Raw genomic sequence first — 17,429 nt, forward strand, 5'->3', positions numbered from 1 at the left:
CTATCTTAGCCCCCATCTTGGGAATGATACTTGTGATGGGAACTACAACCTTGTCTACATTGGAGGGGCTTCTTACAACAGCAATTTTGTGGTCAGGCAGCAACAAAAGAGAAACTTCTAGAGCACAGGCACACCTGCTGGATCCATAAGCAGATACTTCATCAGTAGGAATGCACAGCTGCCATACAGGACAAGGCAGAAAGCAATGGGCATATTTGTATGCACCTTCAGCTGACAGCCCTGCTTGCAGCAAGGTCTTCTATTCTGAGGGGTGGTGGGACAATGCCATGGGGAGGAAGGGACTTTGCCTCTACAAAGCAGATTTGAGCACAGAAACACCCAGAGTTTTGCAATCAGAACTATGTTTAGACCACACCTAAATGATCCAAGGACTGTTTGCAGCTACAATCACTTTCTACTCTTGGTAAACATACCTTTTAAGCCCTCAGCATTGAGCGCACAAACCCTTAGAAGGGTGAAACTCCCATTGCTTTCAGTAGGATTCAGGCACCTGAATTCCTTGGAGATCTGGTCCAAAGGTTTATCCACCTCAGACCCTTCCAAACCCATGTGTTCCATCAATGATCATGCCTACAAGAAGCTACCAACCAATGGCAGTTCAAAAGAGCGCTAGCAAGGGTGACCAATACGAGGGGAAGAACAGGGAGTATGGTACCACTTGTTTTCTCAGAGCATGAGGTCCCTGTGGTAGTGGGGAGTGACCAGAGCTTATTGTTGGTCTTGCACACTGTAGACGTGCCCACAAACACAAGAATGAAGGCTGCTCAAGAGACCTCCAAATAGCCTCCTGTGCAAGATAAGTATAGTCTGATTACAGAACCCCCCCCTCAGAAGAGAGGAATGAAGGGGAGGGGTACAGACAGATGGCATCTAAGAACATGCTTTGTGCAACTTTCTGATTACTCATAGGTCTTCCCTTGCAGCTGCTGCTTCCCCCCTCAGACATTCGAACTATTTAAAAAATAATCTGCAAAAAAAGTTAGGGGAGAATCTTACTACTTTATCCCGCAAAAGTGACACCTATGCAGCTTGTGCAAGTTAAATAACATTGAAAAATGCTTTTCTGCTGGTTTTCTTTCACATTAAAGAAGCCATAATAAAATTTGCCTGGAAAAAAGCCACAGTAATGGCAGAACCAGTGAAAGTGACAATGCCTGAATCAAAGTATTTGGGAAGTTTAAATCAAGTAAACTTCTCTCCAGTATTTTGGAGAAAGGAAGTGTCACTGCTGGCCTGTCAGCTGTGGGAGGAGAGCTCGCACCATACACTTTCCAGGATGGCTGAGTCTTGAGTAAAACCAGACCTTGTAACATTCCTGTCATATCTAAGGTAAAAATAAGCAGAACCCCCACTCTAAATAAGTCTCTGCCTGAAAGCTGCAGGAGAGGGTGGGGACTGGAGTGTTTTAAGTGGTTTGCAGTGCAAGGGGTGGAGGGGTCAGGGGAGAAACAGATGCAAGGGATCAATTGAGTTTCCATCTCCTCCATACTCTGTCTGTAAGACAGACAAGCAGGAAGAATGCTAGCACCCAACCCTATGACCTTTCCTGTTCACTATGTACAGGGGTTAAGGTAGCATAGAAAAGACCTGCCTCCTATCCAGTTGCCCCAAGGGAGGTTGCACTGGACACAGAAGGTGAATAGTACCTGGCCCCAGAACACATCCAGCTCTCACCAAAAAAGGAAGGAAACAGTATCAGGTACTGAACACACAGAAGAATTTTACGTGTTTATTAGATCTCAGTCCTCCGTATGATGGCAAGATCCAAACACTCTGCTTAGCTAAGTAAAAAAAAACCCTCAGTCACAGGAGATTCCCAGAATGCCAGAATCTTCAACTCCCTTCCCCTGCAGCACACAATACTCTCCCCCACCCACTTCCTTTCACGCATATCCTTAGCCAGTCTGGTGACACTTTTAGTAGAAGTTTCAGGGTCTCTGGCCCATCTTCTTCAGGGTTCGATTCAGCTGGAAGAAAGCAAGACAGCTTATTAGAGAGGGGAATCCAGAAAGATGCACACACAGTTGCTGGAATGCAGCCTGGTGCTCTCACAAGCACAGCTTCTTTAGATGTCCCCAAACTCAGCTGGGAGAGCAGCTGAATATGATTCAAGGGAGTGAGGGGAAAAAAAAACCAACAACAGTAAAAGTCCTCCCCACAGAAGAGAAGGCCTCAGAGAAAATAGAGAAAGGTTTTCAAAGGATGGTGGAAACAGACTTCAGGTTAGTCATGGCTTATGTTCCTTGGACAGAACCATGGTCCTGCAGGGGCCTCTGCTGGAAGAAGAGAGCAGCTGCAGCCAGCTTCCCCTCTTGCTGCTGGATGCTCAGCCAGGACAGATCTTCCAACTAAGTTGGGGGGGGGAAGGAGTGGGTTCCTGAGCTCTGCAGATCCTCTCCTCTCCTCTACCCCCAGGCCTGGATAGGATGGTGGCAGTAATGGATTCTCACTGGCATTTCCAATAGGATTAGCAGACTCACTAAGGGGTAATGGAGATCCCCAAGGAGGCAGCAGATCATACAAGAACAGCGGAGGGGTAGAAAGTGGCACAGGCTGGTATTGTGGGGCAACATTTACGGCTGTCCCTTTTACCCCACAGGACAAGCAACCCTGCCCTTACTTCCAGCACACTACATTAGTTATACTGATTCTCCCTTCCTTTGGGCTGCAGTCATATTGAGGCCCAACAGAAGAACACAACCCCCCTAAAGGTCACCAGCTTGTAGCTTAGAACGCAGTCTTTGTTCAGCTCCGAAGGCAGTTCCTGAAATGCTTCCTGATAGTTTTGGTGAGTCACTGAATGGAGCTAGGCCAGCTGCTCCAGGTCTCTTGTCTCTCAGAAGTTCCCCAGCCCACCAGCCCCATAAGAGTCCCAGGTCTTCCCCACGGCTACCCCATAAGCTATACAGATTTCCCTGCCCTTGCTGCACACTCTGCTCACCTCTTCAAACTTGTGGATCTGGCGGATGAAGAAGTCCCCGTAGCGCCGGGCAACCTTTGTGTCTGCAATGTGGATCATATCCTGCCAAGAGAGTTGAGGGACATCAAGAAAAGGGGTGAAGTAAGGGCAGGGCAGTCAGAGTTAGCAAGGGTTTCCCATGTCAGAGACGCTCCTCATCCTCCACATAGCCATGAGCTAAGTACTACTCATGGGAAAGGCTCTCCCCATTGCAAATGGTAGAATCCAAATTGAGGTTTTCCCCTCTCAAATGGGTCTTCCCCAATCAGCTAGGATAATCAGCCTGTTGGGAGCCTTCTTCAACTCCAGGACATAGGCTTTTCCCTACAACAGTTGGATTATTTTGTCTCCCTCCAATAGAAGCCAAAAAACAAGGTTCCTCTTACAGCTTCTGCTTGTTCCCAAAGAGACAAGAAGCAGTGCTAGAGGGCCAGCAGCAGCCCAGTTGGTTTGGCTAGATGGGGCAGGCAGGGCCTGCTAGTTTCTTGGAGAACAAAGTGGTAGTAGCTTTCAGGCCTCATCTCCTGCCTATGTGCATCTGCTGGCTTTGAGCTCCCTTTGCAGGCTTGGGGCTCATGACATTCCCCATGCTCAGATTTCTAAGAGTAAGTGCTGGCTTAGAGTGGAGAACAGTGTAGCCAGGCAAGATTCTCCCACCTAGTGAGGAAGTGGGATTTATGAGCGGGTGTATGAGCGAAGGCAGTGAGAGCTGACAATCCAGTCCACTGTTATTTAGACATACCCTCTCCCAAGGTCAGCAAGCAGGAGAGACTTTACCTAGTCTGGGAAGAAGGGTATTTGGGGCTCAGCTTATTTAGGCCAGTAGATCCAATATCTTGCTAAGGATTCAGGTTTCATTCCCCCGAAGGGTGGTGAAGAGGTCTGCAGATAAGGTCTTAAGTAAGACTTTGAAATAACAGGAGAAAGTATGTACTCCAGAAAATAAGGATAAACTTCTGCCTGTGGTACACTCATTCATTTTGTAGCTTTATTTCTCACCCTCTCCCTCCATCCCACATGAGACATATGGGCAGGCACTGACCTTGTCAATGTAGAAGTCAACTTCAGAGGCTGACTGAAACTCCCCATCCAGGGCAGAAATGCCGCTGGTCCACACCAGGTTCTTCATCTTGTGCTTGAAAACCAGCAGCTGGATGCGGAACTCCTGCTCGGTGAGATCCAGGAAGCCAGCCAGCTTGGCTACGGGCATGGTGGTATAGAGCTTCAGGAAGCTACGGATGGTGGAGAGCTGGGCCTGCTGCTGTACTTCATCAGCAAAGACCTTCAGCTGCTGCAGAAACGGCTCCTTGTGGTAGTTGGGATGCACATTATCATAGTTGGGAACCACTGGGGACAGGAACTTGGGGCAGGCATAGCTGAAGAGCTCCTCGTACACCTGGGGGTCGCCCTTCTGCATGCGCAGCATCTTGTCTCCGTACTTCTCCCTCAGCTGTAGGTGGATGCTCTCGTCTATCCGCATGGGGTACATGGTGAGGGCAATGGCTAGAAGGGCATGCATCTGCTCATTCTGTTTGTTAATCTGGGGCAGAGAGGAGAAAGTAATTAGAAAAAACAGCCCACTATCATTGTGACAGAGAGCTAGATGCAAAAGATGGGGACCATTTCTTTCCCCAAAGTCCATGAGTGGTGATGTGGTGTAACGAATGACAAGGAAAGGAAGGGCGAAGGCAAGACCCGAGTTATAATGAGGCTCAGGGGGCTCATCTAGACCAACAATTCTCAACCTTTCCCATCTTACGTCCCACCAACCATTGGTCCCAAAAACCCTGGTCCCACCATGATAAATGACAAGTGGGAAGGGGCGGGGTGCGTCTGGTCAATGAGCAAACCCAGAAATGCCAGTGGCACATGGCGGCGGAAGTGCCGGCAGTGAACCCACTGTTTCTCCGTGTCCCACCTAGACAGCCTTCACGAAACACTGATCTATGCTAATGATTTTGAAACGGGACCCTGGAGTGGTGCGAGATTTTTAAGTGCCAATCAGTGTTAGCACCATTAAGTATGTGAACACTTCCACACACTTCACAAGATAAACCCAGAGATGTCAAACAAGAACCTACAGTATCAGAAACGTTCTGACTTATTGCAGCCTTTTTGAATTCTCTGTGACAAAAGAACAGCTTTATTATTTTTCCTGCAGTCAAAAAAAATGAGCAAAAGCTCAAAGCTGGCACTTTTCAAAGGGTGCCTTGAGCTTAATGAGGTTCAGAACCACTGGTTTGGACGCATGTACAGTCTAAGTTACATGCATATTTATCTGACAACCATGAACTTGGCTGATAGGGCCAGTGGTCTTCATGACAGCAGTAGAAGCCTATGTGTGCTGGCAGAGGGGAAGGTTCTGTTGCCACCAGAGCTTGGAGTGCAGAGGCAAAACTGTACTGGGCCACAGAGCCTGTAGCACAGATAAGGGGCTGGGTGGTAAAGTACAAGTAGCTGTGTGATTAACTGCTACTGTAATGGGACTACCCCCAGATACTGAGGAAGCAGGTCTGAGCATAACATTTAAATTGAGCATACCTGTTTCATTGCAAGCAGTCCATTTAATATGGAAATCAACAGGATTTGACTAAGAACTGGTGACATCTGTTCAATTTAAAAGACTGTCCAGCTTACCAGTGGACATCTTAAGTGGCCTACCCTAAAATGGCAGCACAATAGAGGGATGTGGATAACCTGGAGAGGGTCCAGAGAAGGGCCACTCGTATGGTTAAGGGCTTGCAGGCCAAGCCCTACAAGGAGAGACTAGGGCACCTGGACCTCTTCAGCCTCCGCAAGAGAAGGTTGAGAGGCGACCTTGTGGCTGCCTATAAATTCATCATGGGGACGCAGAAGGGAATTGGTGAGGGTCTACTCACCAAGGCGCCCCTGGGGGTCACAAGAAATAATGGCCATAAGCTAGCACAGAGCAGATTTAGACTGGACATTAGGAGGAACTTCTTCACAGTTAGAGTGGCCAAAATCTGGAATGGGCTCCCAAGGGAGGTGGTGCTCTCCCCTACCCTGGGGGTCTTCAAGAGGTTAGATGGGCATTTGGCTGGGGTCATCTGAACCCAGCACTCTTTCCTGCCTATGCAGGGGGTCGGACTCGATGATCTATTGAGGTCCCTTCCAACCCTAACATCTATGAATCTATGAATTTTTAAAATTAACTCACTTGCTGTGGGCACCAGTTAAGAGCAAAGTCTCAAGGATGAACTTGAAAGAGGAGATTGCATTGGCTTGGCCAGCCAGAACTGAGGAGGCAAGCCAGGAGGAAGGCTTCAAAGAAGCCTGGAGATTAGCTACATAAGATGTCAAGGTTGGCATCACTACCAAAATAGAGGGAGGAACAGCAGAGGTGATAAAAAGTTAAGACAAGTAAGCATGAGCCTTGAAGGAGAGAACAGATATAAAGGCTTGTGGAGTGTGGAACAGAAGGCCAAGAGGCCATGATTACATTAGGAGGCAAAAGATAACATTCTTAGCAGTTCTATTTTGGATGGAATTGGTTGGGAAGGCAGGTAATCTGGTGCGGCACAAAGTGATTGGCCATTTGGATAGAAAGAAAGTACCAAATCTGAGGTCTCATGGAGTTGAAAGCAGCAGGATTTGAAAACTGTCTGCCCATGAAAGTACTAAAAGGGAGACATAAGAAGTGAACCCTAACAATTTTGTCAACAGTGAAAGAATAGGAAAGCAGAGAAGACTTAGGAAAGAAAAAAAGAGAGGAACCAGGTTTTAGCCACAGTGAGTTTGGACAGTCTGAAACATTCAAGATCAAGAAAGACTGAAACAGAACTGGACTAACAGAAGTCAGGAATAGAAAGAAAGTCTGATGAATGGTAGCAAGATGGCAGCTGAAATCATGTAAGCAAATAAAAGCTGCCCAAACAGATTATATAGAGGGAGGAGTCAGTTGTGGATGGAATTCTTTATGACAGGGGAGGATAGTGACCCAAAAGGAGATACTAAAAGGAGCTGTTGGAAAATGTTACCACAAAAGCCTACGGAGGATACAAGGTTAAGGAGGAAGTATACCATAGAAGAAAGGCCAAGGAAGAGCAGGATGGACTATAAACTGTAACGCTGCTAATCAGACATAAAAGTTACTGTGCAACAGGGACTGAGGGAAAAGTAGGATGGTAAAGCACTGGCCTTTCCCTTTGAAAGGCATGGCTTGTTCTACATCTTACCATCTCATACTTGTAGGTGGTCCTCTGGAACATACTCTTGGTTCTCTGGATGTACAGCAGGATATTGGCAAAGACACGGATGGCATCCTGGTAACGCCGCATCATAAGATATGCAAAGCCCACATAGTAGTAGGTGGTGACCTGGCATTCAGGCACCCGGGAGTACATACTCTGGGGAGATAAAACATACTAAATCAGAAAAGAACTGCCACCTCCCACCATCTCCAGCCCATGCTAATCTAGTCCTGCCTACAGAAAGGAGAGGGGTGCCCTGACACCCACCCCATGCAGCAGAAGCAGGAAAGCTATTGTGTAAAAGACTGGACAACCTAGTAACAATCTTCCACTTCTGTCTCCTGGACAGCAGAAGATAATATCCGGCACTTTACTCATCACTGTTCGGTCCAGTTCATCGTTTGGTAGTTCTCCTCTTCCCCAGAGAAATCATGTCACATCTCACTTTGGGGAGTTTTCCTCAAAATGTCTCTTAATTTCATGCAATGAATTCTACCAGGGCACACAGGTACAGCCAAACACATCCAATACCTGCACCTCAGTAACAGGGCTCCATATAGTCTCTTGGGCTCAGGATATAGAGTGTCACGTGCTGCAGGATGTTTCAATGATCTGTGTACAGTTTCCCCACGGTAAATTTTTTAAGTAGCCCATTTCTCACATCGTGCCATAAGTATGCAGAAGGACACCAAGCACAGTTCCAGAGCAGCCCAGGGATGACCCTGGGGTGGCATCAGCCACAACTAGATATATAATGCTAGAGTAAGCATGAGAAGGGTAAGCATAGTACTGGGGCTGTATGTGTGACTAGAACCATAAGGGTTAAGAATAAGGAAAGAAGCAGCTAATAAAAAATGAGACCAGGATGCCATATTATTGAGAAGAGCCAGTACCCAGCCCAGTTTGCACTGCACCTCAGCTTATACTTCAAACACATACCACAGGTTTCTTGGGGTGCAGTGGAAGTTACTGCCCCCCCACCAAGGTACTAGATATACCTTCTAGAATAGCAGCCACCATTCAGACTCAACTTTATTTACAAGTGGGGCCCACCCCAAATACTGCATTCTGTTCTGAATTCTACCCTATGTGGGAATGGAAAAATAGGCATCTTCTCCAGACACTTCAAGCAGCAATGAACGATTTTCTAGGTGGGAAGGTTTGTCATGACAGAAGATACCCTTCTCCCCTTTAAGAAACCATATTACCTTAATAATTAAAGGCACTTTAAGCCCAGAAGGAAAGACTTAAAGATGCATGTCATGTTACCTTCTTGTTGAGCTCAATGTTCTCCAGAACCTTGATGGCTTGATAGTAATCCCCCAACAGGGAGTGAAGGCGCAGCAGGCCCACAAGACTAAAGTAGCCTAGCATCTTATAGAGGGAATGACGACCATACTCTCCAGCCACACTCTCAGGATCACCTAGAAATAAAGAAGCATGATGCTTTCCAGAAGCAGAAAGAAGTCTCAACTCTTCTGTCTCAGCCAGCTGTGTGATAGGAGGAGTGGGGGCGAGAAGGGAAGGCAGCAGGTCTAAGTTTCAGTGTTCCACCAAGTTTTTATGCTACTTCCCAATTAGCCACCTCATGGGTTTAATGCAACTCTCACCAAAACCACCGGGAGCTCAAAGGCTGCCAAGTAGGGATATATCCAAACCATTAAGAACAGCCTTGCAATTGTATCTGTGTAAGAAAGATGCCCCACCACAAATGTGGTTTCCTTCTTTACTTGGGGCAGACACCTCAGCTTGAGGAGCCCAGATACCATCTACTCAGAACCTGCTTTCATGTATCATTGTAATACAAGTTTGATGCAGACAAGTGAGTAATGGACAATGCTGGAGTTTGAAGCCCTGTCATTTCAGCACAAACAGGAGCACACCCTGAGTTATCACTTATGTTTGGGCAGAAGGCAAGGCAGGGTGGCACCTTACAGAGTAACTGGTTCAGGAAGGCATGAGCTTTCATTGGCAACAATAAGGTAGGTAGTTGCTTATGAAAGCTCACACCTCCCTGAACTAGCTAGACTCTAGGGTGCCTCACCTGGTCTTCTGCCTGAAACGCATCTAACCATCTGTCACGTTTGGATGAAGCTGGAGTTGTAGCCCTTGCTCATTTGAATTCTGTGAGTGATTTGGGGTTTTTTTGGGGAACAGGACTGAGCCCTCAGCTCATTTCACAAAACAGCCCTCAGATGGTTAGTTTCTAGTGACTTCCAGGCCAATCTGGAACCAGTAACTTCATGGGAGACTTTGTATTCCGTTCCCAACTCTCTATCCAAGACATAGCTCCATCTGGCCCAGATGGAAGAGCTGGAACCCCACCCTCGTTTTACCTCCGCTGGTGTAGACCTCTAGCTGTCGGTTGATGTTGGACTTGTCTACCAAGGAGTGAAGCACATTGAGGACACTGTGGACATTCCAGATCTTAGGGTTTGAACGAAGGAAATCAATTTCCTCTTCCGACTTCTTGGCTGTTTTGCAGCGGTACTGGCTGAATGACTGAAACTATGAGGAAGAGAGAAGGGACAGACCACTGGTTAAGAAACTATGGTTACCACCAGAGGCAACATTATCTGAACTATCTGCCTTTTTGCCTTGCCAGTAACACAAGCATAGAGGAGACATCCAGAACACAGAACCATCAATGGGTAAACAAAAGACAAATGGACAGGAGGGTGCAATGTAATGCAATGGCAAGAAAGTGACAAATGTGAAGCGCACACAGAGGCATTATACAATATTCCCCCTTCATGAGTTTGGCAAGTTTGAACCTGGGATACTGCCATCTGTTCCAGCCACTTTCATAATAAATCAAATGCAAGGACAAAAGAGAGGGAGAAAGAGAGGGAGTTGTTTAACATCTGGAAACCACACTGAATATATAGGTTGAAACAGAGAAGGCAGGAGTATCAGGAAAACATTTAATTGCAACACAGTCTCGCCCTAAATTATTTCTATTGTTCTATATGTTTTTACCAGATTATTCTAAACAAGGAACGGAGAAGCCTCTTGGACTGAGAAATTTAAAGCTGGGGAAAAAAAACCAACACTACAGGAAACAACGCTCACTGGCCAGTCAGAGAGGACGGACATCTTTACAGCAGCCATGCACCTTCATACAACTTAGATGCGTGTAGGGGTGCACTCTAAAGAAAAGTGCTATCATGGAGGAACTGCAAATGGAGAGGTGGGTTAAATGCCTGTATTCCCCAAATAACTCCCAATAACTTGTGGAAGTTCTTCTGATTTCCTAAAAGTTCTTTGCTTTTGATGACCACAACTCACGGTATTTACTTCTGGGTTGTTGCGCAGGTCATGACCTCGATACAGGTAACAAATGGAATGGAAATGAGCAGCGCTGTCAGTGGCAGCGTTGCCAACTCTCATGATTTTGGGTGTTGTTCTTAAAGTCTATACATCGGGAATACTGCGGTGGGGGAATGATGAGAGACTGACTAGTCTTAAACAAAAATGGCACCAAAAGCCCCAGACAACAGGCCATATACCTGGTAGATGAATTCATCAATGATATCCCAGAGCCACTGGTTGGGCAGTTCCAAGGGAGCAGGGCCATCAGCATCTATAGAACACAAGTTCATCATCCAATAAGCAAAGTAGGCAGGGGGAAGAATGACAGTGACATCAGTCTAACCTTTCCCTTCAAGGTAGAACAGCACTCTCTAGTTCAGTCAAATTCCCAACAAGGGATGTAATACCTTTGACCCTATTAACTGCTCCCACTTCAAGGTTAAAACATTAGTGAAGGCCTCACGACTTCACAGAAAACCAACCTCGGTTACTATATACTCTACAACAAATGTTTCTCAGACCCCTACCACATGTTATATATATTACACAATTAACTTGTTAATCATGCAATAAATTTAGGCTGGCTATGTGTGCAAAGCAATTACGCCATAAAAATGGCCATCTGGCTAGGAGCCAGAGCACTACAAAAGTTAGTGCTTGAAAATATGTCAAAGCTTTATAGCTGGTTTCTATCCAGCTTTCATTTGAATGTGTGGCATGGCCCACAGTTGCAGGGTTGAGATTGCCTGCCTTTTGTGCCTCCTCAGGCAATCAGAAGGCTGTGAGGCGCTGAAGTTTTCTTTATACTATAAATTAAATGATGGCTTCTTGGTGCTGAAGAATTAATTCTTGTAAAGAATAAATTTTGATGACTCCATCTTTGGGGAAAAAGAGGGGTTACCAACCTGGAAAGATGAAGAAACACTGTACTGCGTTTCTCCCTGTTTATTTATAGCATCATCATTTTTTTTTTTTAAATGAAGGTAAGGGAAAAGCTACTCCTATTATCAACTTAGCTACCAGCTGGAGAGCTAAAGGAAGCTGTTCCTTCCCTTTTGCTCAGAGCAATGCTAAAGGCCTGGGAAAGAGTTAGGATTTGGGTTTCTTTTCTTTATACATGAATGTAAAGTGCTATCAACTCAATAAAACCTCTCACCCATGAAGGGAATGTGGAATCTTTCCCTTTATGATCTATAAATGAATATACATCAGTTCCCTCTTCCCAGGCCATCCCACGCCCCCAAATGCAAACACTGGTAACCAGATCAAAACTTACTAAGGATGTAATTGAAGAGATTGCAGTAGTTGTAGTAAGACTCAAATCTCTGCTCCAGAGTGGGGCCACCCTGCAACCAGGAGGAACAGAGTAGGCAAGTCAGAGCCTAGTCTGCTTAGCTTCACTTAACTGCTAGGGGGCTCAAGGGGGGCAGGAAAGGGCTCAAGGATATCATTTGGGTTTTGAAACAGCCAGTATCTAGATTAGCAGAGACCACTTCCCCTTCACTGATGCTAAAGACAGTGTTTTTGTCTTTATACTGTAAGCCCAGCAGCACCACACAGCATACCTGGGTAAGCGCTATTAGGTTATTAACTAAAATCAGCCTGTTCATGTGCAAGTTAACACTCTTGTGGTCATGCTCCTTCCTCAGTTAACTCTTTCACAAGTGGAATTTCCCTTCTCTACCAACCAGACTCAAAACCTTCAGATCATCCTTTATAGTTTGCATCACATGCAGACTTGACAGGTCTGATCAATTTTTCCCTATACACAGAAGTTGTTCAAGTGTTCAGGTCTTAAGTAATGGGTGTCATGGAACCACACCTTCCCATCACACCCTGGCCCCTCCAAAATACTGAACCACTTCATTTTGAAATTGCCAGGAAGAACTCCAGAGATCACAATCTAAAGACTACTGTGACAGCTCTCCAAAATCTGGCAATTCTACTAAGTCCCTGATTTATGTCTCTCACTGACTAATACTGCCTCTTTTCTAGCTTCTCTACTTCCTCCAGCATACCCAAAATGCTGCAGCAAGATCTCCTTCCTGTTCTATCCCCGCCTAAGCCCTGGCTTCTCACCCAGTTCTTGTTTTGACACTTACTTCAATCTTTTGGCCTTTTTCCTGAGCTTAGCTGTGTTCCCACCTACATTTCAGGTCCCTCTTTCCTCCTACTCCCACCTTGCTCTGCCCAATAAATCCTCCTTATTAAGGATTCCTAACCCATCTTTCATGCTATTTTACACAATGGTCAGCCACATTTCCCTACACCTCAAACAAAGTTAATTTCTCCTGAAGTATTCAATTACCAGTCTTCATTTTAATTAGAATTAAAGCAGAAGTCACAAAACATGAGAAACTCCATAATCCATTTCCCCTGAAATCACTGTTCTGTCAGTGATGGGATTCAGTTACCTTCTACTGTTCTCTTCTTTCCCCACCCCATTAATCAGGTGCCACATATGCTGTTGCCTAATTTATATTATAGACTTATCAGACTGGAGACATTGCCGTCGTCTTTTCTCTATAAACCTCCATAAAAAGCTTTATGCTACTTATAAACAATTTGAGGAGCCAGATTGTGCGTCTTGGAAAGGAAAAGAACTTGTGAAATTTCAGAAAACAACTGAGGCTTTACCACTCCATCCTGTACATGCTCTCTCAAACCTGTCATAATCACATGACAGCAGGCACAGACTTAATCTACAGAGTCTCTTCATAGGCAGGAGAAGACGAGACTTGCAGAACAAGACAAAGCTAACACTTCATGTAACCAGTAGGATAAGATGGCAGATACTCACACTGACTTTAGCATAAATATGCCTATAATACAGCTCCTTATACAGAATCAGAAAGACAGCATCTGAAGAGAGAACAAAACTGGCATTAGCAAGCCACTTGGTCAGGCATTCAACAATGACAGACACCTCCTATATACTGCAATCATCCCAGTGTTTGTGAAACAGGCAAGGGAATGATGAAAGGATCAAAAGTCACCACAAGGTCTGAGTGAGAAAAATATTTAAGAATGTGTTTTCTAGCTCTGAGGATGCTAGGGAAAAATAAAGGAGCCAGCTTATGCAGTGTTGCATGGCCTGAATTTATTCCCACTTCCCACTGCCATCGTGTTTTTGGTAAAGATTGAAAGCATTGCTTTCAAGTAGAGGTGCACAGGTAGAGATTTTTGGGGCTGATACCAACAGCCAATTTTTATGGAGGCATATCAGCTGATACTGATCTGATTTCTGATACAGTTGCCTCCAGCTGGTAGTCTGCTGTGGTGGTGGTGGGGGGAAGATAAAGGCCCCTGCAGTGAGGGAGGGAGGGAGTGAGACAGGGGCTGGGGCAAGCGCTGTTGAGGAAGGGTGGGTGGGGGATGAAGCAGGGCTCATCCAGAAGGCACCAGGGTGGGGAGGCGGTTCCCATCGCCACGCGCCACTCATGGGCCAGCTCCCGCCTCTGCTCCTGCTGCTTGTCTAGAAGGTCATGGAGGTGGGGGCCTGTGCCCCCAGATCTGCACAGGGTGGGATGGACTGGGACCGTGGCTGCACAAGGCTGTTTCCAGCAGAGCCTGGCCTAGGCCAGGCAGGGCATTACAGCAAACTTTGGGGTGGCTCCAGTCCTCCCTGTAGCCCCCTCCCAGCAGTGCTGCCCCACTCCCAGCCTGGCCTAGGCTCCATCAGGAACAGCCCCATGCAGCCCCAGCCCCAACCCACCCCCCCCTACAGATCTGGAAGCAATGCCCCCCCTCCTCACCCCCAGACAAGTGGCATGAGCAGCAGTGGGAGGCACTACCTCCACCTGTGCCCCCCCCCCTCAAGACAAGCCCTGCCCCACCCCTGCTTCATTCCCTCCCTCACCGCAGGGGCCTTGATCTGTCCTCCCCCCCAACATCCCTTCCTCCCCCTCCCCTTCTACCACAGCAGACTTACCAGCTGGCAGCTCTCCACACTGCCACTGTCTTCACTGCTTACGTGCTGCACTGCAGCTGCACACATGTAAGAGCATTTAATCAGCCCAATTATCAGCCACTTACGGCCAATTTCCGACAGATCATTTTCGTTATAATCGGTGCCAATCCAATATCGGACTGATGTATCAGTGCACCTCTACTTTCAAGTCCAATCTCCTGCCAGGCAACTTGAAGAGATGGCCACAGCATCAGCAGTAAGCAAAGGGTGAGAAAGCAGCAGCTCTGTGCATGTGCTCTGACTACAAGAACATCTCTCTAGCTACAGACAGCCCTCACCCTGAGCAGTACAGCATTGAGTTTATACAGGTAGGGAGAGAATGAATTTGAAAATAAGGAAGAATGGAGACATGAGGAGAGAAAAAATAATAACACCAGTATAAACAACATCTGTGGAAAAATATGGTATGAGGAAATACTAAGGTCACTGTCTACCAGTTTAGCATGTGGGGGATGTCAAAATAAAGGAGACTGCAAGTCTCTACTTTCTCTATGTAAAAAAAAAAAAAAAGACAGAAAGGAAGAAGTTGAGCAAGCCAAGAGCAAGAACAACTTATCTCCTCTACAAAACTCTTGGAACAGTAGCCTGCCGATCCAGAAGTGTCAGATTACATCCCTCTCCTCCAATTTTTCATCATATGGCCACAGAGATGATTTTGGAAGGATATACAAGTACAGTACTAGTCTTCAAACTTTTGGCCCCCCCAATAAACAGGTCAAAGTTAGGGCCTTATGGAGTGGGTCAGAAATTTCAACTAGGCCTCTTCCTGAAGAAGTTGCTTTGTTTCTTTCCCAAATGACCAAAACAAAAAGGAACAAAATACCTACCATTGCCAACTTGTGGTGCAATGGCCTCTGCCTCTGGCCAAGGACTGTTTTTAAAAAACCTTTCTGTTAGCTTGGTCCAGCTGCAAGATAAATCACACGTAGTTAAATTTAGAGACTGTATACATTTGGAGGTGTCAGACTCATCAGGCCCTGTGGGCCAGATGAGTGGCTTGGATCCAATCTGCAAGCTAGATCAGGCCCACAGACTGGCCCCATGCACTGTATCCAGGATGCTACGTGTACCGTATGCAGCCCCAAAAGGTATGGTCCCGTGAACGCCGCATGTCAGCAATTTGAAATCCACGGGCAACATTGCAGGCTGTGTAACAGGACTATATGGGCTGTATCTTTTATACTCCTGGTATCATTAATTTCTCAGTGAGAGAGGGAGGGAATTAAAAGACATTTCCAATTTAGACAACATGCCTTGTTAAAGCCCTTTCTGTTTTGGATTCATAAATAAATTTGGGCAAGCTTTATCCTCAGAGTCCAGAAAAGAATTGTAAGTTGCTCACATATACCATGCGCTGCTTGCCTGCATACTTCAGCCACAAGCTACAGAAGCCACTTTTGGAAAGGATAACGATAGCAAGTGCTGCATAGGTTTCTTCAACTCTCGGCATTTCTGCTGACCTGATCAAGTGGGCTAACTGGTGCCACTTTCCTATAATCTCTACCTGTCTGGCTTGAGGGAAACAAATGACTTAGAACAGCTGTTCCCAATCTGTGGTATGGGTACCACCAGTGGTACGCAGACAACCTGTCAGTGGTACGTGTTAACAGATTTATTATAATTACTTTACGTGACAAAGATTTGCTGGTGGTACTGATGGTTGCATTGTTCTAAATTGGGGGTGCACCATCTGTCAAAGTTTGGGAACCAATGACTTGGAACGATAAGATCTTATCCTCGTCAGCTACTTAAATCTAGCCACAACCCTGGATTTTAAACAGCATCCCTCAACCTTTTTAGACTCATAACATCCCCCTCCTTGGGGCTCACTCATGGCACCCCTCCAGAAATGCCAGCTCTTAAGCTTCCACTTGCTTGACCATGGCAAAAAAACAGAGCCATTTTTCTGCTGCAGAACTCAAAGCTGTAATGGGGCAGAAGGGTTGTAACACTATGGACTTTTCTCCAAAATTACCGGATTCATTTTGTGAATCACGTGCATGCACTGAACGGCACTAACATGGCACAGGGCCTGTGGCTCCACTCAACAATCTCAGTGTCCCAGGAGGCTGTGGCGGCCTGGCTGGGAGCCGCTGTTTGAGACCAACCCCTGATTTGGGTCAGGGCTGCTCCTCAGCACTGCCTGAAGCAGCACAGGGGGGCCCTGCGTGTGGGGGTGGGACGGAGGAGCGTTCCCAAGCAGCACAGCCCAGCCCAGCCCGGGGCACCTGTTCTCATAGATGTCCTGGATCTCGTAGACCTTCTGGTCGATGAGGTCGCTGGAGACACGGCTGGCCTGCAGCTCGTACACCTTCTGGTCGATGAGGTCCGAGACAGTCTTGTGGAAGTACTGGATGAAGTTCTTGATCACCTCGGGGATCACCTGGTAGGTCTGCTGCTCGTACTGCCGCTCGTATGCCAGGTCCTGCTTCGGGTCTCCTGCGGACAGACAAGGGGGCGGGGGCCGCGCCACATCAGCCCTGCCCGCCTCAGCTCCCCCCGGCCCGGCCCGGCCCGGCCTCGCGCGTGGACTCACCCGTGTGCATGTCATAGTCGCCGGGGTAGGTGTAGGGGTCGTAGGAGGCCTGTGGAGGGGGGCGGAGAAGGAGGGTCACCACGAGGTCCCGAGCCCCAGCCCCAGCCCCCTGGGCCCTCCCCGCCCCCCGGCACCTCGTTGTCGTAGTCCTCGCCGGGGTAGGCCATGGCAAGCGCGCGGGCGGGTGCGTCGAGGAAAGGGGCCCGGATGGGAACGCGGCCGGGACCAAAAGGGCCGCGACGCAGAAGGGAAGTGCGGGGCGCGGCGGTTGAAGGCAGGGGGCGGACGCAGCACTATCGCGCGCGGCGATTGACGGAGAGTGGAAGGACAGCAGGCTCAGCCGGGAGGGGCGGGACTTCACCACCTCCTCGCCCCGCCCCTCCCGCCTGAGCCCTCCTCCCTTCTTAGAGAGCTTCCCTC

General features: G+C 47.3%; 1 protein-coding gene across 1 annotated transcript; it reads right to left on the minus strand.

The window, feature by feature from the left end:
• Positions 1–1,736: 1,736 nt before the first annotated feature.
• EIF3L (eukaryotic translation initiation factor 3 subunit L) lies at positions 1,737–17,346 on the minus strand. Its single transcript, XM_006258959.4, has 13 exons — positions 17,144–17,346; positions 17,010–17,058; positions 16,702–16,912; positions 15,301–15,380; positions 13,304–13,365; positions 11,780–11,849; positions 10,701–10,774; positions 9,528–9,699; positions 8,461–8,615; positions 7,177–7,347; positions 4,023–4,520; positions 2,963–3,043; positions 1,737–1,988 (listed from the first exon to the last, which is right to left on the minus strand). Exons 1-13 carry the CDS (start codon positions 17,174–17,176, stop codon positions 1,950–1,952), a joined length of 1,695 nt encoding a protein of 564 aa, XP_006259021.1. The 5' UTR covers positions 17,177–17,346; the 3' UTR covers positions 1,737–1,949.
• Positions 17,347–17,429: the final 83 nt, after the last annotated feature.

This window comes from Alligator mississippiensis, chromosome 4 (assembly GCF_030867095.1).
Source record: "Alligator mississippiensis isolate rAllMis1 chromosome 4, rAllMis1, whole genome shotgun sequence".
Classification (NCBI taxonomy): Eukaryota; Metazoa; Chordata; order Crocodylia; family Alligatoridae; genus Alligator; species Alligator mississippiensis.

Bases quoted from the DNA above. Each gene is read 5' to 3' on its own strand.
- EIF3L (XM_006258959.4), bottom strand. From the start codon at position 17,176: ATGGCCTACCCCGGCGAGGACTACGACAACGAG. The intron at 13,366-15,300 runs GTAGGTATTTTG...TTCTCTCTTCAG, and splicing joins TGCACCACAAGTTGGCAATG to ATGCTGTCTTTCTGATTCTG. The intron at 3,044-4,022 runs GTCAGTGCCTGC...CTCTCTTGGCAG, and splicing joins TTGACTTCTACATTGACAAG to GATATGATCCACATTGCAGA.